Below are 23,187 nucleotides of genomic sequence, written 5' to 3' on the forward strand. Positions count from 1 at the left end.
CAAAGACCTAACAATTCCCCCAAGAGCAAGCGCAACAGTGGCGAGGCTCTTGGTGGGCAGCCATCTGCCGCTGCCGGTTGGGACACAGAGACGGCTACAGATATAGAGAATTATGATTCATTATAATAGCAGTTGGGATGATGAACGGTGGAAACTATAGTAACAAAGATAATAGAACTATGACTAGAAATGATAGTTGTAGCAGTTCAGGGCGTGGTGGGGTGCTGCGGGGCATAGTAGCAGTGCGTTTACATGTGGGGGTTCCCATGCACCGTCTTCCCCTGCTACCCTGTCGAGATCTCTCGCTACCCCTTTGCCAACCCAATGTAAAAATGTTCTAGATCCGCCACTATTTGCGCATGCTGTCTTTTAGCCCATTATACCTTGTCCACCTGGAACCTGTTGATATTCATTTGGAGGATTAGGCTATTGCTCATGTGAATGCACCATCCGGGTGCAATTCAACGTGCGTTTACAGCGTTCACATTCTTGTCTCAGTCGTACGCTGTGGTATTAATTATGATGATGCACATATCAAAGGGTTAAGAGGGAAAACATCTGGCTCAAATGCACACTGCGTCTTTAAGCTCCGCCGCCGATAAATTAGCACGCCGATCATCTGTCGCTGTCCGGTGAGGGAGGTGCTGAAATCAGAGCGCTCTCCTTCTCCCCCACCCACCCTCCACCCCCAGCCCCCTCCTCTCTCTCTCTCTCTCTCTCTCTCTCTCTCTCTCTCTCTCGCTATCTATCTCTCTTGCCGCCGACCGACACTTGCAGCCATTTTACGCAGGACGAACCCAATCATGTCGTGAGAGGAGCTTGCTGGTCACCTGGGCAGAGCCACCAGCCACCGCGCGCCCCGGTGGTCGCACACAAGCGGGCAGGCAGGTCCGGCCAAAATGGTGAAGAGGAAAAGCTTGGACGACAACGAGCCTGAGTGCGGGAAAGGAATACCGTTCCCCATCCAGACCTTCCTATGGAGGCAAACCAGGTTAGTGTGTGATTCAGGGGAAATTGATAACAGGTGTTTTGCCATTGCCGAGAATAAGGAGGATCAAGGATTTGACAGCCGTGTCAAAGTCGCTGCCTGACACACTAAAGAAAAAGCCACTTGCATGTCTATCCTGATAAGCTCAAAACAGATATATTGGTATTGTATTTTCTTATTATAATTCAGCCCGTGAATGGGTACCCGTGCCACTGTTCACTGGTTTCAATGAATGTTTTAAATGGGGGGTGGAATGCCGTGGATGGAGATGGGTGCAGATTGTGTGATGTCACACCTGTAAAGCAAATATAGAAAGTGGGCCAAAGAAAATAAAGTGGTCTGTGGATCAGCTGCAGTGTTAGTGCCAAATATCAATTGACATTGTATATTTAATGGTGTAACCTACATGTAGCTATCTCTCTTTTTTTTTTTTTAATCACATATAATGATTTTTATGTTTTTCAGTGCATTTCTGCGTCCAAAGTTGGGAAAACAGTATGAAGCCTCTTGCGTGGTAAGTTATTTCATAATGCCATGTGCGTGGTGAGGGAAAATAATCGCTCCCTTCCCAGTAATCTGTTTTTACCTTAATGCACCTGCAAATCAAGTGGGCACTTGCTTTTACATTTAGCAAATTAGTTTTTCCCTTGCTTTCTCCTTTTACCCAGGAGCCAGGCCTTTGTCAACTCATATCCATAATGACGCTTCTCCAAATCACTTTGGATCTAAATAGAGCTGCCAGTGTCTCTCCCACAGGAATTGCCTTGCTTGAGGCCATGTGGGACATTTAGATAGTCAAAGAAAGAGGCTTTAGTTCCTGGCTGATGTCTCTTTTCTCCTTTTCTCTGGCTGCCTCCCCAGTCTTTTGAGCGGGTGCTGGTGGAGAATAAGCTCCACGGGCTGTCGCCGGCCCTGTCAGAGGCTATCCAGAGCATCTCCCGCTGGGAGCTTGTCCAGGCAGCCCTGCCTCATGTACTCCACTGCACCTCCATTCTGCTGTCCAACAGGAACAGGCTGGGTGAGGACACTCAACACACACACATCACCATGCTTTAGGCATTGAGTTGACAGGTTATCCTGATTCAAGAAAACACAAAAATGATGTTCTTTCAGAAAATGAACATACTGACTATTTAAAGCACCCAAATATATAGACCAGATTGATAATTAGACAAGAGCATTGATTATGAAAAAAATTGATAGAAGGGTTGTCACTAACGATTATACGTTGGGTCTATATGATGTCAAATTTCCTAAAGCCCAATGTGATGTCTTTGTATTGCTCTGTATTGCTTTGTATTGTGAGACCGACCGACCAAAACCAAATGATGTTTAGTTTACAGGCACAGAAGACGAAGAAAAGCAGCAAATCCTCACATTTAAAAAAGCTTGAACACTGTAACGTTTGGCATTTTTGCTTCAAAATGACTTCCACTCTCAGTCAATTATCTGTTGGCCTGTATTGTTTCTGTTGAGTCATGGTAAAAGTCACGGGTCTTCACAACGTCAGCAAAAAAATATGGCAATGCATGTTGACATTATTCAATTGGATATTTTCTTTATCACCGGAAGTTACGAAGTACCATAAATACCATCCACGCCGCCCCCACTCATGCTGCCCATTCATTACCTCACTAAACAGAACACAACATTAACCCCATGGCCTCTGACCCTTCGACAGGCCACCAAGACAAGCTGGGCGTGGCCGAGACCAAGCTGCTTCACACGCTGCACTGGATGCTGCTGGATGCTGCCCAGGAGTGCAACCACGAGCCCAGCCTGGGCCACGGCTGGTCTGGGGGCAGCAGCAGCAGCGCCTTCCTTCAGCCTGTGGGCAACCAGGGATCGTCCCCAGGGGCTCCCGGCTCATGCTCTGGCTCCGTCCTAGGGGGGTCAGGCCCCCAGCATAGCGGTTCCCTGCTGGAGGAGGATGAGCACGCTCGTACCAAGCTGTTCCACAAGAGCATGGCCACAGTGGAGCTGTTTGTGTTCCTGTATGCTCCGCTTATTCATCGGATAAAGGTCTGTACCTGGTGAAATGTGCAAATGTGTACAACCTTGAAATGGATTCTTATAAGAGGAAAACAATAAACAGGGTGAATACCATCCATTATTACTACGCCATTTTAGTCTTTTCTTTATAAACACACACATACTGTACTTAGGGTCATCCGACGGCTATTGATCTGTGTGTACAAACAGATACAAGGGTCAGGTTACGATACTCTGTGGCGCTGTGTTTCCCAACACGAGTTACTGTATCTTGTAAGCGATCATATCATATTAGTAGCGCGCTTTGAAATAATCCAACAGCACGATAATATCTAAACATTTCAAGACATAGAACTTGTTTATTAAGATGATGATGATGATAATGATGATGATGAGTTTCTAAATACCTGTCCGTATGTCACTTGTTTTTAAGGAGTCGGACCTGACCTTCCGATTGGCCAGCGGACTGGTAATATGGCAGCCAATGTGGGAGCACCGCCAGCCTGACATCCCTGCCTTTACTGCACTTATTAAACCCGTCAGAAACATTGTGACAGGTGGGGGTAAAAATCCTTACTTACAGCCTTATAGATCCCTTGTAAGAGTTAATCTGTTTTTATTTCTTCATAATTAAGACGTGTAATCTGCTACGCCTGTCTCAACAGCAAAGAGGAACTCCCCAGTCAACAACCAGTGCAGTCCCTGTGGATCTGGCAACCCGGGTCCCATGGTGAGTGAGCGTTTTAAGCTCAGATCTTGTCTGCTTTTGAATCCCATGTTGATTGAGTGTGTTCGGGCAAGACTCTGAGGCTTCTTCCCCTCCCCCTTACAACATCCCCCAGAGGCTGGAGGCCAATATCCATTAGCACCAGCCACTCGGAAGCATTGGCGTAGTTAGCCAGGGTCATAACAGAAACCCCACTCCAACCCCAGGGCCTTTAATTATCAGGAACTGTCTGTCCCTCTTTCTGCCTGCTTGTCCACTCCTCTACAGTATCTGTCCATCTCTCCCCTCCCACCCACAGGGCTTCCAGGTGGTTTGCGAAGCCGCACAATCAGATTCCTCCTCCCCCGCAGCTGGTGAGCGGAGCTGTCGTCGTGGTAACTCAGTCGAGAAAGGTGGTCCTTCCCAACAACCCCCACCGGTGAAAGGCCCTTCCAAGAAAAAGTAAGCGCTTGTCATCGATTTAACCTCAAGAAGCACGGAGATAGGGGGCATTTGGTCCCGTGTGTGCATTATTCATTTGTTTATTCTGGAGCTTCATACCCATTCAGACTTATTGTTAAGTAGGAGGACATATGGGTAAATATAACAAGGCCACTCCACATGGGAAGTGTGAACATGATTGATATAAATTAGACTTTCCATCCACCATTCTCTTTCTCCTACACTTGTGCTCACATATATGGTACATTTTATTTGGGCTGGAACAACAAGGGAAAACTTTATTATATGGTTTGGTGTCACTTTAAAGTACTGTACATAATGGTTTGAAATTCCAATAACTCAAGTTAGTAGTATATTCATATAGCCCAATATCACCAGTTGGTCTCAAAGGATTTAGCAATTTGGGAATAGGACACCATCTATCTAGATCCTAGATTCAGATTAATACATGGGATAAACATAAGCAAGAACAAAGGAGGGAGCAATATACTACCAAGAATAGCAATGTAGCAGAGCTGAAAGCAGAACTACAATTATTAATAACTGAAGAGGAAGACAATAAAAAGTCAATCAAAAGTACCCCAAAACAGGAGTACAGAGACAATAATGCATGAAATACATCAAGTATGTCAAATGTATCTCAAATAGATAAAAGAAAAATCAAAAAAAAAGAAATTGTAATTCACATGAAAGAAAATTTCTTTTCAGAAATTGATTTTGGATTTTTACGTCCTTGCATTTAAACCCATAATACCTTAGTTATTTGGTTTTCAGTTACTCTGTTGCTGTTTGAGAATAAGCGCTAACAGTTTGTATAGAAGACCACTGTTTTTTTCTTCACGCAATTTGAAGAAACGGCACCAAAAATGTGTGCTATTCATCTATACAGATATGAGACACGTAGCGGTTGTCTCACGCAACACGAACGGTCTTAAGTGAGTGAAATCATGCAGTTATATTTGATATTTGTGATGTACCCAAGAAGCCAGTTGTGGGTTGAAGCAGTGCGGTGACCCGCGCTGACACAGAGCGTGTGCCATCATCTTCTTGATGGCTAAACATTTGGCCCTGCGGCGGCGTCTGTCGAACACACTGCACAGCCCAGCTCGCTCCACTAGCTTGTGAGAGCTACTGTATATGAATAGCTCCTCTTTCCCCTGTGTAATGTGTCGCTCTAAGCAGTAATGTCTCTTCAGTCAGCGCGCACACACACACACACACACACACACACACACACACACACACACAACAAAAGAACAGAGCCTTGTCTCGCTTGAGCATTAGCAGACCGATCTGACGTTTGTCCACATAACCAGGGTAATTATGCTGAAGTAATGTGCTACATGTCTAATGCTGGCAATATCCCTGACCTGACACAACATGGCCTGGCTCTGCCCACGGCAAGTCTGGCATTGTTTGGTCTTCACTGCCAAAACGAACGCTCAATCTGTGCTCGCTTTGGCACCGATCAAGGCAGATTTGACGGGCTTGGCTGGCAGTGAACGCGAACTCTGTATAACAAAAGTCTGATTTTCAATGCAAAGTCATGCAAAAAAAAGGGAATTCCATAAATAACACGATAGCTCTAATAGCTACTTCCAAATGTTTTTTGATCAACGATTGCTGTTTGAATCCTGCGAAACTGCGTGAATGTGACGCACTGCGTTACCAGAAAATACCAGCTCTGCAGAGAGTTCCCAGATCGACGCTTCAAAACATTTGCATTCGGCACATCCCATGTCGGTGTTTTCTGTTTTGACTTTTGTTTATCATGGCTGGCCTGTCATCATTCTGAATCACCCAACCAGTGGGCTGAGAGAGTGATGTGGGAGAAGGCTCTGAGAGGTTGATAAGCCAGCCATTGCTCATCTCAACTCATTCTGACAACCAAATAAGTCTCTCTAATGCTTTTCGTGATCACTATGACAGCCAGCAACTGACTGCAAATCAAAATAACCCCTCACACCCACTCCCATAAGCACAACTCATACATTCCAACACCAAAGGATTTTTGAGCAGTCATGCAGTAATGCAGGAAGGAAGAGATTTATCCCTATTGTTTTGCAAGCACACACTCAGCAATGACAGATTAATTGCTTTCCATAAGTGTTGGGTGGTGGGAATTTAAAGCTGTCGTGTGTGAAACGCTGGATAGGATGATAGGAGAGCAAGGTTAGGGAGGAAAGTCAGTTTAATGTAAATTAGACGTATAGCAAGAGAAGATTTGAAGGGATTTAAGTGTAAGAAGGAATTTATTTCACGCTTTCAAGTCATTGAATTCCTACTGTATGGATCCGCAAAGAGGTAGGGCATCAGCAGATTTAAATACAAGGATCTAATCAAAATAGCCCCTGAATCCAAATTGTTTCCTCTTCTCTGTCAACTCAGAAGCCTTATCAGAGTTATAGCTGTATCTCATACTCTTGTATATGTACACTCATGCGCCGTGCCCAGATAAAATCATTTCCACCATCAGGTCCTGTGATTAATGCAGCATACTCATCTGCTGCCGCATCGTGCTCCACTCAGAGCACTGCTGATGCTGAGGCAGTTTCCATGGCAACCACTGGCTGCTGCATCACGGGCTGCTGCATCTCTCCTACCGCATGGAGTCGGGGGCTGGGCCTCTCAAAGGGGCTGGGGTGGCTTTCGTCACTCGATCTCCATGGCAACCTGACACAACAGCAGCCTAGAAATAGACACATAGACAGCAGGTAGGCATTGACATAGACATAGAAATACACACAAAGACATGGAACGTATAGCATAGCTATAGAAGGTATAGCATGAACATATTTCTATGTCTATGTCCATGCTCGTGTCTATTTCTAAGCACATAGTGTGAACAACAAATAACAAAAAAAATTATCCTGAGGAAAAGCTCACCAGGATAAGTAGCTGGAATGACATACTGAGGTTGTGGGATTAAGTCCCAACTCTGTCATCAGTTTTTTTTATTTTTTCTCCTAAGGATACAACTTCCAACCACTACATTTCCAGCTCCAGAAATAGCTCAGCATGATAAATACCTCATGATCTGTTTGAGGTGCACTAAGCTTAACAATAAGTATAACATCGTACCAGAGCAGTTCAGGCTTTAACATGTGGAGAAGCAGGCCAGGATTGAACCAGCAACCTTGGGTAAGGGGGTCAACCCTTCCTACGCTCAGAGCCACATGCTGCGCTCAAAGATCTCTATCTTTGAGCGCAGCATGTGGCAGACACATAAATAGTAAGCATAGACCTAGAAATGGAGACATAGAAGAGTGTTAGCATATGCAAGCATATTCTATGTGTCTATTTCTATGTCTATGCATAGACATAGAAAAAGATACATAGAAGGTATAACATATGCTTACCGTCTATCCATGTCTCTATTTCTAGGGACCTTCCTTTCCTTCTAGATCTACGCTATACCTCTATGTGTCTATTTCAAGTCTGTGAACCTAACCTGGTCGGGAGCAGGTTTTCTTCAATAAACCTCAAGTTTCTCTCAGTCTCCTCCCTCTGACACAGCGCTCTTTCATTTCCTCATTCATTCAGTTTGTATCAGGCACATTTTCAAAAAAACATGTTGGTTTAAATATGTAAATTATGCAGATTATAAAACGGTTTTTTTCCCGAACATGGCATGTGCTTTTGTCGATGATCCCGTTGATGAAAAAGCTGTATTACTTCGCAGAGGAAGCTGATATTGAGGCCCTACTAGATGTATTTTCATTTCCAGATAACTACCTATTTGAGAGGTATATCGTTTTTCTTCACAGTCCATCAGATATGTAGATACCTTATCATCCTCATAACACTAACGTCACCCATCGTGGGCATGCTCTTACATCCCAGCAGATTCTCGCTCTGAAACGTTTTTTGAAATCTTTTTGTAGTGTTTCCTGGACACAAACCAGTGGCAATTGTGTATGTGGCGCACCTAGAATAATGTGACCACAATGTCTGTTACATGTTTAGTATGTTTATAGTGATTTTGATATTGGTAAAGAAGGATAAAAGTAAGGCTGTCCCATCAAAGTTTTATAAAGTACTCTCAAATTACACTATAATTGTGAAAAGTAGTGTTTTTATCAGTTATATACTGTAATAAAAATAGGTATTTTAGTAACCAAAGATGTAAATTGAATGTAAAACAATAAGGAAAATGTGTTTATCACAGGACTAGAGTAAAATGTGTTTTTCATGAAAGTTGTGACTGCGCTTAGTGATGTGATGGACTCTAAGTAAATGCAGACGTAGAACTGAAATGTGTAGAAAAGAAATGTGTAAATGATTTTGAGTTGTTAATAAAAACGTTTCTTCATTGTTTCAGGTCACATACAGTATATCTGCCATCGTGGTACCCATTTCTGGGACCCGTAACATATTCTACATGCTCCTTAAAAAAAAAAAAAAAAAAAAAATGTTTTTCTGACATGCCAAATTATATTGACCTAACTTAAAGGTCCCATAACATGGTGCTCTTTGGATGCTTTTATATAGGCCTTAGTAGTCCCCTAATACTGTATCTGAAGTCTCTTTCCTGTGCCATTTCTGTGTCTGTAGCTATTGAGGAGGAGGGGGGGGGGTTGGCCTTGACCAACTGCCACTTTGCTCGTTTGAAAGCCACAATGTCTCTCTCTCTCTCATGGGTGGGCCAAATTCTCTGGGCGGGCAAAGCAGAGAAAGGGGAGGTAACCTTGCTCCTTATGACCTCATAAGGAGATGATTCCAGATCGGTCCATCTGAGCTTTCATTTTCTCAAAGGCAGAGCAGGATACCCAGGGCTCGGTTTACACCTATCACCATTTCTAGCCACTGGGGGACCATAGGCAGGCTGGGGGAACGCATATTAAAAAAAAAAAAAAAAAATTTCCATGCCATGGGACCTTTAAAAAAAAATGTACAAGAGGAAGTGGCATTAAAGAAATCTGACAACTGCCTAATTAATAGTGAAATTAGAGATCATGAAATAAATACGACATAAACTTGAGCGTTTTGCATCCGTTTTAGCCTTTCCAGTACTGTCACACAACTACATACAAAACAAGTACACTTTGTCATGGCCTCCTTTCCTGTTATATTAGCCTGTCATTAACGCCCGCCACACTGCTTCATTAATAATGCATCAAAAGTGGATGGTAAACAAGGGCAGAGCCCCCCTCTAGCATCATTGGGAGAGCTGCGGGGAGAGAGGGAGCCTAAGCCTTCGTGAGTCCACTATAAATAAGCCGGAATGAAGGTCAGTGGTTGGTGAGCTGCAGAGCGTATAGAGAGCCACACACTGTGGAGAAACATATTGATACCAGGAGAGAAGGAGAGAGAGAGAGAGACAGAGGAAGGCATTTAATCTTGTTGCCGTTGTAATAAATGGAGCAGGAAGAGATGGTCGATTTCTACATGATTCACTTTGAGAGCGGACAGCAGAGGGAGGCTGTATCATGTTTCACTGTCTAGCCAACACACATACACGCTGCCTGCGTTATTCCTGTATTAATAATGTTTCTGTTCTATTAATTTTTTCTGCACTCTACTACTCTTCTTCCCTTCTCTACCTTTTGCTGGTACCTACTCTACTTCTCTGCACTTCACTCCTGTACGCCAGTATCTCTACTCTACTGTTCTCTGCACAACAATACTCCTCTCTTGCCTACTCTCTTCTACCGTTCCTAACCTCTCTTTCCTATTCTAGTGTCCTTTCTAAGTGTTTGCACATAGAGCAAGCAGGGGCCCGTTTCAGGAAGGAGGTTTAACAAACTCAGAGTCTAACCCTAAACTCGGAGTTGATTTACCCTGAGATGGGAAACTCTGAGTTTACTTTTCACAATTAGTGTAATTTGAGAGTACGCTATAAAACTTCGACGGGACAGCCTTACTTTTATCCTTCTTTACCAATATCAAAATCACTATAAACATAAACATGTAACAGACATTGTGGTCACACTATTCTAGGTGCGCCACATACACAATTGCCATGGAAGCAAACTCCAAGTTTTTAGTCTTAACTTAAACAGATAGAGCAGCATTTACCTAGGACAATGTTTATACCAAAAGAATATTATAATCTTAAATATTTTGTTCCCCCAGTGTTTTTCTTTTGGAAGTTTGGCACTACAGTTCCCATCATGCTTTGTCTGTGCGCACTGTCAGTGAATTAGCTGCACTAGCTACGTGTATTCAAAGTGGACATCAGAGAAGTTTCGGCGACCAACAGTACATGTAGGCTATGCCGTTTCTGTGTTCCTTTTTGACTGTCTGATGAAAATGGGGTGGTGTTTTTAGATACAAATGGGTCAAACCAGTAAAAACAACCTAGTCTCTTCCCTCTTCTTGAAGGACATCGGCCCCTGCCGGCCTGCCAACCTCCCTGGCCCAACGAGCCCGTTATGCCACTTACTTTGATGTGGCGGTGCTGCGCTGCCTGCTGCAGCCACACTGGACGGAGGAGGGTGTGCACTGGGCCCTGATGTACTACCTGCAGCGCCTGAGGCAGATCCTGGAGGAAAGACCTGAACGAACCCCGGAACCCTTGGTCACGCCTCTGCCGCGCCCACGCAGCAGCTCGATGGTGGCTGCCACGCCTTCACTGGTCAACACCCACAAGACTCAGGTAATATCAGGAGGACAAGGGAGGATGTCCTGGCAGAGGTCTTTATATACATGTTAACATAGGTGTAATATATTTGTAATGTCTGTTGTGTGATGCAAATGACAAATTTCAAAGATGCAAAGATGCATTCGTGTAGTCTGTCCATGCTGCACTTACCGTTACATCATCTGTATCCTCTGCCGTGTTTTGCAGGATATGAGTCTGAAATGCAATGAGGAGGAGAAATCTCTTAGCACGGAGACGTTTACAAAGGTCTCTCTGACCAACCTCCGTCGACAGGCAGTCCCTGACCTCTCCTCGGACCTGGGCATGAACATTTTCAAGAAGGTCAGAGCTAGACATCCAGATGGTCCCTTGTTCATGCTAACATGCTAATTTTATAAGTAGCAGATTAAAATCAGATAAGCAAGATGGATCAGGGCAAGGAAGGCAGTTTTAGCTATAGGTCACTTATATAGATCAAGGACAAAACATGCTAAATCTTTTACTTTTCTGATTTCATTTTGTGACTGATTTTCCCGCCATTGACTTTTGACTGACACGGTGTGTATGTTTACTTCATGCTGTAGTCAAAAAGAACAACAGACGTTTACATTAGAAAAGTATGCATGACTGAGAGTATTGTAGTTCTTACTTGGAAGCCCTTCTCCTCCTGTTCTGTTTCAGTTTAAGAACCGGCGTGAGGACCGTGAGAGAAAGGGCTCCATCCCCTTCCATTACACAGGGAAGAAGCGTCAGCGGCGTATGGGGGTTCCTTTCCTGCTCCACGAGGACCACCTGGACGTATCCCCTACCCGCAGCACCTTTTCCTTTGGAAGCTTCTCTGGCCTGGGTGATGATCGGCGGGCTCTAGACCGCGGGGGATGGCAGGCCACCATCATGGGTAGGCAGAGGGCCGATCATCATCAGAATAGATTGCATGTCACCAGTTTGCAGTCTTGCCTTCTCTCCCCTAAGCTCCCATTTGGTGAGTCATAGGATTCTGTCTGGATCTGGCTGTCATGTAGTGAATTAGGTCAGTTCATTAACATTGGTATTTCTTATTAGGTCTCGCTTAGAAGTGTGATTAAAATTTGCTCAAGGCACAAAGACACTATTGAGAGTTGGTGACTTTTTAAGGCCTTGTTTCCATTAACCCACTGCCCTCTTTCACCATACTCTTTTATATCAGTTCAATCAATCAATCGATCCCTTTTTTTGTCAAATATATGTGTATGATTTGGGTATAGTCTTAGGCAATGACCTTGTGTAGGATTTGAGTGGCCTGTAGGTAAAAGCTCCTCCTCGGGTACAGACCTGACGTATCTGGTACCTTCTTCCCGCCCTCAACGGTGCGAAAAGGCTGTTACCTGGGTGGTTTTGATCTTCAATGATTGACTTAGCCTTTTTCTTGCTGCGCCTGGTGTAAATGTCCTTTAGGCATAACAGCTCTATTGTAGTCCAGCCTTTACTTCGTGACGAACGTGAGTCACTTTGTAACACACGTTATAATGCTCGCCTAGCTGCTACCGTGGCACTCCCTCATGCTCTGCAACTGACTAGCTAGCAGTACTTACTGCGCATGTGCGACTCCCAACAAAGATGGTACAGAAGTGAGATGCCTCACTCTGTAGCTAAAACAGAGAGCTCAACACACAGGGTGAAAAGAGGAGCTGCAGCAATGTGCAGTACAACAAAAATATGGTGGCTGAAAATTAAACCACATAAACCTATTCTGGTAAAACCTCTAAATACAATTATGAACCTGAAAATAAGCATAATATGAGCACTTTAAGAGGGGGGATACTTCCATCCCTGCTTATTCCCAAAGTCCACTATCATCTGTTAAGTCTTAAGGATGTTCAGAAGTAGGTACTTCCTGTTCATTGTTGTCTTTTTGGAAAGAAGACACTTTATAATTATTCGTCACAAACAACCGTACAGTACAATGCGTCTGTGATCAGGCTTACCACAGCTGTGTCGTCAGCAAACTTGATGATGGTTGTTGGAAGTCAAAAGTGTCGTGTGTGTACAGAGAGTACAGCAGGGGACTCAAAACACAGCCCTGGGGTGCTCCGGTGTTAAAGCTGAGGGTGGAAGACGTATGTCCGCCCACCCTCACTACCTGGGATCTGCCTGTCTGGCAGTCAAGGATTTACGTACACAGTGAGGTGTTTAATCCCAGGTCCTTGTGCTTTATGGTGAGCCTGGAGGGAACTATAGTGTTACTCTGAACTGTAGATAATAAACACCATCCTCACATAGCTTCCTTTTTTATTTCCAGGTGAGTTAGGGTGGGGTGGGGGATGTGTGCTATGCTATCTTCTGTTGATCAGTTGGGACAATAGGCAAACTGTAGTGGGTCCAGTGGGCTGGGTAGTGAGCAGCAGATGTAATTTAGTTGACCCCTGCTGCTTCAAATGAGCCCTATTCCCAAAATGACATTTTCCAAAAATGGCCAATATGTGCAGGACAAATGCATAAACGGGGACTTCTACAACAGTTGGCTGGCATTTGTATGTGTGTTTGGATCTGTATGTGTGTGTGTTTTTATTCAACCTGATACATCTATCTGTATCTTCATCACTTTCCAGGCAAATTCACACGCAGGGGCAGCACAGACACGGCTGCAGACGCCGACAGCCTGAGCGCCAAACACTCTCATTCCCACCACTCTCTGCTCAGAGACATGCCCGACCACTCCAACAGCCACAGCGATAACACCGTCAGAGAGGGTAAGGAGAGGCAGAGCTGGGGTTAGTTGAATTGGTTTGAAGACCATGATCAGCTGAGAGCAAGTTGTGACCAAGAAAAGAGCAAATTAAATGTGTGCAAGGCCAAAATAAACTAATGCCATATTTCCAAATAATACAGCACTTAAAGGAGTTTCTCAAACAGGTAGTGGTAGGTAAAATAAACCAAAGAACACAGAAAATAACAATTTTCACTTGCAAAATGTAAGAGTAATATCAAACATATACTTTTTTTTAATGAAAATACAACAAGATAAACCGCTGTAAGATGAAAACACACATAATCATATTCCTATCCATCAGCTACAATAAACACCAGATATTGCTGGCTCCACTGAGACCTGCTGAGCAGAAATAGGACAGGCTTATATAATTGTAATATTCCTGTGACAATGCTAATTTACATACAAAGTAACTGTGCTGGCTTTAGGCTCTGCTCTACACTGCATCCCGTGCATGCTATTAGGTTCACTTAGAAACAAATAGATACTTATAGAGGAGAGTTTATTCTGACACGATTGACTCTATATGGATAATTTGTCAGCACAATGTAGATATATAAATATACTGTATAAAAAGGAGAATTTGAGTACAGGTAAAGAAAAAGAGGATGTAGAGTTGAAAATAAACACAATAGTTATCCCACTCACAGTCATGGTTGCCTCATGTTATAACAATGCATGACAGCATTTATCCAGCTGCACTTCACGGCCTCCCTTTGCCACCCACAGTTCGATCTCAGATCTCCACTATTACCATGGCGGCGTTCAACACCACGGTGGCATCATTTAACGTTGGCTACTCCGACTTCTTCACTGAGCACATGAAGAAACTCTGTAACCCTGTCACTGTCCCTGAGATCCCCGTGGAGCCTCTGGCCTGCGCCAACCTGCCGCGCAGCTTCACCGACTCCTGCATCAACTACTCCTTTCTCGAGGAAGGGGAGAACATTGAGGGGACCAATAACTTTGTGCTGAAGAACGGCATGCTGGACCTTACTGTGAGTAAATGATCCCTGTGAGCAAATACATATAATGGAAGTCATTGGCCTTCTGCTCCTTTACTTTACCAGCAAGGACAGCAGTGGGAGTCCAAACTGAATTTAATGTTTTCTTTTCTCGGACTTGCAAATTGTAGAAGAAGTCAAAATCTTTAGCAAATTAATACAATGTAACAATGATCCAACTTATTACTAGCTCATGAAGGCTTTCCAGTTTGCTTTCTGGTCGTCCCCCCCCTTCGGTTTTTCACCATTGGTTGGAAAAAACAAGCAATTTCTTTTTGTATTTCAGGCTGTCTTGCGGGCTCTCTATGCCGTCCTCAGCCACGACATCAGTTCCAGGATCTGCGACGTGGCCCTCAACATCATCGACTTCCTGCTGCAGCTGGGCGTGGTGCCCGGCATGGGCAAGAAGCCGTCCAAGCCCGACAACAAGGAGAACCAGGAGGCACGAGTCAAAGACACAGCTGCTCAGGGCCTCGGAGGAGGCGCCCAGGGAGGCGGGGCAGTTCCGGGGGCAGGAGCAGGTGGAGGAGGAGATGGAGGCGGAGGCGGAGGTGGAGGAGGAGGAGGAAGTGGTGGAGGGAGTGGGCAAGGGAGCAAGGATGATGTGAAGAATAACAAGGATAATGATAAAAAGGTTTGTCCGTACTTTGGAAGTGGGTCATAGTGGTTATAAACTTCGGATATCTAAATATGTGTCCTCCACTCCTTCTCCATGAAAACAGGAAGAGGGCTCCGGCTTCAGCACCCACCGCCTGGCTCTGACCATGCTGATAAAGATAGTCAAGTCGCTGGGCTGTGCCTACGGCTGTGGCGAGGGACACCGTGGACTCTCTGGAGATCGCCTCAGGATGCAGGTCAGACTCTTTTCCCGTGCATGTGTGCAGTTTCCACAAATCAGCACAGCCTGTGATGCCGGACATATTCATTTTCCCATTGATTATTAACCATATTGCTCCATTGGTGTTTCATGCAACCAAAATGAATGTTGCAAGGGCGCTGAGCTGAGTTTCTGACTTCATTGAAAAGCAGCTGCAGTTCTATTTCAATGCTGATCCGTAGTTTTTATTATTAAAGTATATTAAGTTGTATTGGAGAAATAGAATTCTGTATCTCGACGGCTGATATCTTTCATGAGAATCAATAAAAAATGATGGAAATAGCCCATCCATGCAAAGAAGGCCACTTTATTTCTCACTGACTTTTTCTAATTTGTCTAATACAGCCTGTTCCAATTCTTTCCTTTCAGGCCCAGAACTGCCTGACCAGCCTTTATAAGCTAGACAAGGTGCAGTTTCGACAGGCGGCGATCGAGTACGTCAACAAAGACTCTCTCAATAACATTGTGGACTTCCTGCATGCACTGCTGGGCTTCTGCATGGAGCCCATTACTGACAGTAAGTATGGTGGTGTGTGTGAGTGGGATCAGATGCAGATGGTGACACACACAAAATATGTATATGCGCATCTAACAAATGCACAAATGAAGGTGCAACTGGGTTTGACTGATATTGGTTTTCAACGCTGATACGATTCATGTCAGGATTGACTGCAGTGCAGTAGGGCTGCAACGAATGCTTCTTTTTTATTTGTTTTGATCACAGAGTAATCTGGTGATATTTATTTTAAATTATTGATTCATCATTTGGAAACAAGAATCTACAGCCACCCTAGCAGCTCTATGAGGCTTAATGCAAATGTCAGCATGCTGACATGCTCACTTGACAATGCTTACATGTTTAACAGGTAAAATTTTGGCATGTTTATCATCTTAATGTCACTACATTTTAGCATGCTACAATTTGCTAATAGGCACTTTGGTCATAACCAAATACCTGCAAATCTATCTACATTACCATCATCCTCAGCTGTATTCTTTTCCTTTTTAGTGCTAATAAACCAATGTTAGCATGCTAACAGGCTAAATAAAACAAAATAGTGAACATCCAAAATAGTTTATACTAAAGATTCTCTATAACTGAAGATAGCGCGTTACTAGTTGTGCCAATGGTATGAAACGGTACACACTTCCTAAGAGACCCTAAGTGGGTGTGGCCTTGTTGAAAAGTAGTGAACGTCGCGTGGATGGATTAAAAGTCATATTTGCGTAATTTATTCATATTTTCTGCTGCTAACGTTAGATATTTACATTACGAAAATGTGTTTTGTCGGGGTGTTCGCGAACGTTAGTTGCCGTTAACTCATCTGTGTTTCAAGATCTCACAAGAGTTTGTTCCTGAGACAGAAATAGGTCTCAAACAAAGTTAATTTTCTGTGGATTTGTACGTCTGAAAAATGACATTTTAGTCTCAGAATGTTCAGGAGATACACGGCTTGTGACAGATGGGTTTAAATGTTTACTATGGTGACTATGGACCGAAATAATTGGTCATAATCTATGTTTATGTTCACCTCTCCCATTGGAATCAATGGACACAGGACCTGCAGCTTGGCCTAGAAATCTAGACCAGCAAATGTAATTTGCAGCAAACATCTTGCCGTGGGTCTGGCTTGTCAGGTTATCTGCAGCTAGTCTCCTAAAGAGATGTGGCAATTGTGAAACCCACGTGACACAGATACAGAAAATTAATCTGAGTTTGGGCGTCTCTGATTATAACTGCATAACATCAGCATGTTAGCCATGTAATTGTGAACATGTTAGCATGCTTACTTAACCTTAAGCAAGTCAAACCGAAGTATTAGAAAGATTACAAAAGTTTAATCTCCAAAGTTTTAAAAATGAATCAATTTTCAAAGTAGTTGTCAATTGATTGAGCAATCATTTCATCAGTACTGTGCAGAGGATTACGCTCATTCTTACAAACTTTCGGATCTTATATTATACAATTATACTATAACCATTTAAATCTATATCACACTCAAAGGTCTAATGTGGCTGCTACATTATGGAGTAGTATAAAATAAAAAGTTGACAAAGCTGAATTGTACAGACACTGTCTCACCCCACACTTCGACTTTGCATTTCAGCGCTATCACTGTTGATATATCTGTTTTTTCCCTTTCTCCTTCCACTACTTGTCTGTGCCCCCTTTTGGTCGTCCTCCTCTTGCTTCCATCTTCCCTTTTATTCTTCATCCACTTCAATGAGCTGAATCCTACCTTCCTTACTCACTCATCCATTCTGTACACTTGCCAATCCAAAGCTTTGCCCATTACATCTCTGCTCAATCAGTGGCTTTATTGCTGAGCATTGAGACACATTGTACATGCCAATTCAGTTTTGCACTGAAATTTGAAGTATTTTGTACATGGTAAATACAAACAGCACAATCACAGCATACAAACTGTACAATTGGCAAGTTACTGAACCGATGACTGTTTTAAATCTCAAAGTGAACAGGGCCACGGTGTTTAGTTTGTTTTTGTGTGTGTGTGTGTGTGTGTGTGTGTGTGTGTGTGTGTGTGTGTGTGTGTGTGTGTGTGTGTGTTGTTTTTGCCTGTGAAAATCTCTGTGTGTGCGTCTCGAGTTTACCTCCTTCCGGAGGAGGTGGGGTGCCACATACTCTGACACCGCGTACATGTCTGTGCTGGCTTGATGTCAATCAACTTGTGCCTCGCCTTTTTTCTCTTGCAGAGTACGGCAGTGCAGGTGAGAGGTCCAGGAGGGCGAAAAAAAGAAACATCGGTAGATACACATGATCAATAATCAATAACAGCCATTAATAATAGCAATAAGATGAATACACTCACCTGATCAGACCCTTCCCTAGGCACTGCTTCCATTGCTGCACCCCTCACTCGCTCCGAAAGTGACAAAACTCGCCTGCAACAAAATTTAGACTTGTATGATTACATCTGGTATTTATAGAGCTCATATATTTTGCATAGACAACAAGTTTAACCGGACCAAGAGAATAAGCCTCATACTCTATGTCTTTTATAGCAGGCCTTAGTCACTTGCATGTATTCCTTATCCCCCACCCAGAATCCTTTTCAGTTTGCTTCCACCACATATGCTTTATTGACCCTTTTCTTTTGCACCCCCAAAACCCTGCCCCCCCTCCCCTTCCCTCCCTGTTGTACGGGCTTACTGTTTTATACTCAAGCTGGTCATCTGTCAATAATGTTCTCCCCCGCTGACTAAACCACCCCCTGTGGGATCCATGGCCTCCCTCTTGCTTCCAGACAAGGCAGGCTTCGGGAACAACTTCACCACGGGGGACAACAAGTCCGTGGCCCAGACTATGGAGGCAGTGGTGGTGGGATGCATGTTCAAGTCTCTCATCACCCGCTGCGCCTCGACCACACACGAGCTGCACAGCCCAGAGAACCTGGTGAGTGGTGTGCAAAATCCATCTGCCTCTCTCTGATTTCATTTCTGATTTTGTGGCTCTCCCTTGACTCAGTCTGTGCTCCACATATCACTTGTGCTCCTACTAGAATCAGACACTCATATTTCCTTTTGCAGGATGTTGCGGTTGAATTATCAGTGGCTCATTTTGTACTGAGCCTAAAGACGAACAATCACTTATGCCGCCTTTGTTAATTGTGCCTTGTCATACGTGATGAATTGGACATGCGGGGTACTTCATCTCACTGTGTGAATAAAGACAATAACTTTATTTTAATTAATTGGAAATGATATCAACCGAGTCCTACATTAACGGATCTTGAGCAGGCAACATACTGTGTATTTGCTTGGCAGTCCTACCTTTCACAAAGTCATAATAACTTGCCTTTTGTGTCTCACATGATGGCTGCTGGGTGTTTCTTCAAAGACCTTATGTTTTGCACTCAAGGCCAAGGCAAGCTCATTTGTACAGCATCCTTTAAAGGTCCCATGGTATGAAAATTTCACTTTATGAGGTTTTTTAACATTAATATGAGTTCCCCCAGCCTGCCTATGGTCCCCCAGTGGCTAGAAATGGTGATAGGTGTAAACCGAGCCTTGGGTATCCTAATCTGCCTTTGAGAAAATGAAAGCTCAGATGGGCCGATCTGGAATCTTCTCCTTATGAGGTCATAAGGAGCAAGGTTACCCCCTTTCTCTGCTTTGCCCGCCCAGAAAATTTGGCCCACCCATGAGAGAGAGAGAGACATCATGGCTTTCAAATGAGCAAAGTGGCAGTTGGTCAAGGCCACACCCCCACCCTCCACCTAGTCCCCCTCTCTCTCCTCCTCAATAGCTACAGACACAGAAATGGCACATCCTAAGGAAAGCTCATTGTGGGACTGACTCTAGTGGCTGTAATTCTGCACCAAGGCTGAATTTCGGGAAAGAGACTTCAGATACAGTATTAGTGGACCACTAAGGTCTATATAAAAGCATCCAAAGAGCACCATGTCATGGGACCTTTAAACACAGAGGCAAGTCAAAGTGCTTTACACAACTATGTTTAAAACGCAATGAAGAGGAGAATTAACTACAAAATAAGAGATGTGCAGATGTGCAGTTTCAGACCAGTCATAGTGCAACAATAATACATTTAATCAAGGCAATAAAACAGCAGTATTGAAGTCTTGATTTTGATTTAACGCTTAGCTGCATAAAAACCTACAGTCTTCCATAAGTGATGCAAAAGTTATAATCATGTTTTTGTTAATCACACATATACCCTATCTTCATATTTTTTTATATTTAAGTCTATGTGGATCTCTCCGCTAAGAGCACTGCGGTACCATGACCACTCGTGGTGCTGAGAAAGCCTCGAGGCTGGCATGACTGGTGTACGTTGGCGGGAGATGACACACTTTTCAAGGCAGGCTTTATTATGGCACAGGATCAGAGGCCACCCACTCACAAGCTGGAGCTGTTGTCTTGACAAACTCGAGTGTGCTCACATATATCATCCATTTATGACATGCAAACACACAATGTTTGATGCTGACTGTACAGTAATATCAGCCTGATTATAACTACTAGCAGTCCATTTTTAGGGGCAGAGCAGCGAAGCTGCGTCGACCCTATTGTTATTGCCAGTATTATTATTCTTCTTCCAAAGAAATCCATGTTCCCATGCACAAAAACTCACCAAACTTTGCACACAAGTCCTGTCCTGTGCCAAACTTAATCAGCCCGATTTGTATGCTAATAGTCCTGATAGTGGCGCTACAGCAGCCATCTAAATAAAAAATCATAACAAATTAACTGTACATGCTACCACGTCACTAACTTACGTCAAACTGTAGCCCCAATAGAGCAGAAGCGTACCCCTGCTTTTACCAAGTAGCAATTTTGAGTCCATCACTCTACTTTTTTTTAAAACTGCTAAACTTCTTAAACTCTTCTCCCACAGGATAGCGCTACAAGCAACCAGAGCGGAGCTAGTTGATGGATTAAACTTTTGCCGTATCCGGTCGGCAAAACTCCGAACACAGCTTCCTTTTTTAAGAATGACTTCAGTGCCGTTCTTGTTCTTTTCTCAAAGAAAAGCTGAACTCCAAGTCTTCCAGAGTCCAAAGACGATTCGAAAGACCGCTGTTCACCAGCAGCAGCAGCCACTTTCTTTGTTTTCAAGGAACAGAGAATTCCGAAAGCCCGCCCACCGACTCCATACACGATGTGATTGGCCTGACTAGAGTTTGGTTTTTCCAGCTCACAAGCCAACGGAGTGTTGCTACACTGACCCTGGCTGCAAATTACATTTGCTGCCGCTAGGGTGGGTCTAGATTTCTAGGCTATGTCACTGTAGATTTAGTGAGCGCAATTTCATATTTTATCTCAAAAAGTGAATTTTAATGCAAAATAGAGCATCTTTAAACATCACTGTCACTGTCATATTGTGAAAATAAATTACTATGTCGTCTAAACAAAGTACACAAATTCTCAGAATTTTCTAATGATAAATTAATTTTTGAAATTGACATTTTCAAGCAGTCCTGCCCGTTGTCTAATAAATGTTAAGTCAGTTGCGTCATCACCCAGATAACAGCTCCCTGAGATCAGCACCTGCCTACGGCATCAAAGGTTCTGACTTCGAGCCCCTGGTGTTGCAAGAGGATCATACTATATCTAATCAGGCATTGTGCCGTGGACAGCTGCCCTGCATGTTTGATATGTGTCCCTGCATTAACACACCTGATTCAAAGTAACAATCATTCCAGTTTTTTTCAAGTAAAGTCATGTTTAATAAATTACAGGCATCTATATATTGTTCTAGCGATTCGTGCATTTTGACAGTTTAAAATTCTGCATTTTCATGCACTCCTGCACATTGTCTATTTAAGGTCAATACGCTGGTTTAGTTTATCCCCAGTCAAAAGCTCACTGAGCTCTGCTCCTGCCTTCAGAACCAAAGGTTGTGAATTCAAGCCCCAAGTGTTACAAGGGATCTTACCAAATCAGGCGTTGTGCTGTTGCCACATTCCCTGCATGTTCTAGATGTGTCTCTGCATTAACACACCTGTCTGAAATGACCGGCTCATTAGTTTGTGTTCCAGGTTAGCATGCCACTGTCTACTCTGGCATCATGCTGTGGGGCTAGGAGACCTATAATCAGAGATATTCAATTTTAGAAGATCCTTGGGCATAGTCAACGTGATGAGCAGGAATTTCTCTGTTTGCACGTATGCTGACAGAACCCTTGTGTATTTGCAATTTTTCTCCTCTTCTCCCTTTACCGCTTTATCCTTTTATCTTTTTTTTTTTTTTTCCTCAAAATGCTCGGCTCCGACCATTGCTGCAAAGCAGCTATAATCTTATAATCTCCCCACACTTTCTCGTTCACACACCATTCCACTCACATCCCTCTCTCTCTCTCACTTGTGTGCCAACCTCATCTTTCCCAGGGTCTGTACTGTGACATCCGCCAGCTGGTGCAGTTCATTAAGGAGGCCCATGGAAATGTGTTCCGCAGGGGTGGCCCTGGCGCTCCTGGAGGTTTCTAAAAAGGTCGCCACCACCAAGAAACCTGAAGAGAAGGAAGAGGCCAAACAGCCTGGACCCAAGAGGTACTGGCCAATCAGTGGCAAGAAATGGTCTTAATGATATAATAATATTTTCAAATGAAATCTTAACTCGACTAATGCAATGATCATTTGTCGATTACTGTTGAAATGTCCTTGAGCTGAGAGCTTAAAATATTTCTCTTCCAATCACGGTGATTTGTTGCGTAAGGTTTTACTTCCCCCTTTTCTATTCTTTTCTTTTCTCATCACTGCTGGCTGTTTTTGATTTTGTTTAGTTTTTTTTCCGTCCTGTCTGCATCTGTTCTTCTTGCTTGAGTGACTGATTTGATGTTCTTATTTTCAAAATGATGTGGCTGGTGCCATACAGGGCAGACCTGCCAGGAGGAATCTCCTATATTTTTGTCTCATTTCGTGACCAAACAAAAATTGAAAGTCACATCATGACAGCATTGAATAATCTGTGGCGGTGGTAAATTAGGAACCAGTTAAATGCACTGGGTTAAAGATGAGACACCGAAAACTGACCGGCCTTGGACTAGCATGACATTACACTTAAACCAGTTTAGATGGCTCCTAACTTGATTGCAAGATTTACAAGATTTGCAATGGGCAGCATGTTGGCCCCTGACTGGAGCCTTATGTGTGGAGTTTGCATGTTTAGCCTGGGTTTCTTCCAAGATCTCTGGTTTCCTCCCCAAAAGACGTGCACGTCAGGTGTAGGAATATTGTAGAAAGTGTGTAGAATTGTTTTGAGTGGAACTAACTTTTTAAGAAGAATTTTAGAGATGGATATTATAACCTCCAGTATTAGCAATCATACATAAATATATAATGACA

At 43.5% G+C, this 23,187-nt stretch overlaps 1 protein-coding gene across 1 annotated transcript in view; it reads left to right on the forward strand.

Moving 5' to 3' along the window:
- Window positions 1-899: 899 nt before the first annotated feature.
- The window catches only part of unc80 (unc-80 homolog (C. elegans)), an 81,200-nt gene continuing 58,912 nt past the window's right edge, over window positions 900-23,187 (forward strand). Inside the window, exons 1-16 of the mRNA XM_028571421.1 lie at window positions 900-991; window positions 1,454-1,502; window positions 1,850-2,006; window positions 2,670-3,010; window positions 3,414-3,537; window positions 3,646-3,710; window positions 4,006-4,148; window positions 10,473-10,746; window positions 10,939-11,073; window positions 11,413-11,629; window positions 13,320-13,460; window positions 14,210-14,478; window positions 14,771-15,118; window positions 15,207-15,362; window positions 15,731-15,878; window positions 18,628-18,776. Of these exons, the coding sequence (XP_028427222.1) occupies window positions 900-991; window positions 1,454-1,502; window positions 1,850-2,006; window positions 2,670-3,010; window positions 3,414-3,537; window positions 3,646-3,710; window positions 4,006-4,148; window positions 10,473-10,746; window positions 10,939-11,073; window positions 11,413-11,629; window positions 13,320-13,460; window positions 14,210-14,478; window positions 14,771-15,118; window positions 15,207-15,362; window positions 15,731-15,878; window positions 18,628-18,776 (2,808 nt within the window). The remainder of the gene's footprint in view (window positions 992-1,453; window positions 1,503-1,849; window positions 2,007-2,669; window positions 3,011-3,413; window positions 3,538-3,645; window positions 3,711-4,005; window positions 4,149-10,472; window positions 10,747-10,938; window positions 11,074-11,412; window positions 11,630-13,319; window positions 13,461-14,209; window positions 14,479-14,770; window positions 15,119-15,206; window positions 15,363-15,730; window positions 15,879-18,627; window positions 18,777-23,187) is intronic.

The sequence above is a fragment of the Perca flavescens genome, chromosome 24, assembly GCF_004354835.1.
Source record: "Perca flavescens isolate YP-PL-M2 chromosome 24, PFLA_1.0, whole genome shotgun sequence".
Lineage (NCBI taxonomy): Eukaryota > Metazoa > Chordata > Actinopteri > Perciformes > Percidae > Perca > Perca flavescens.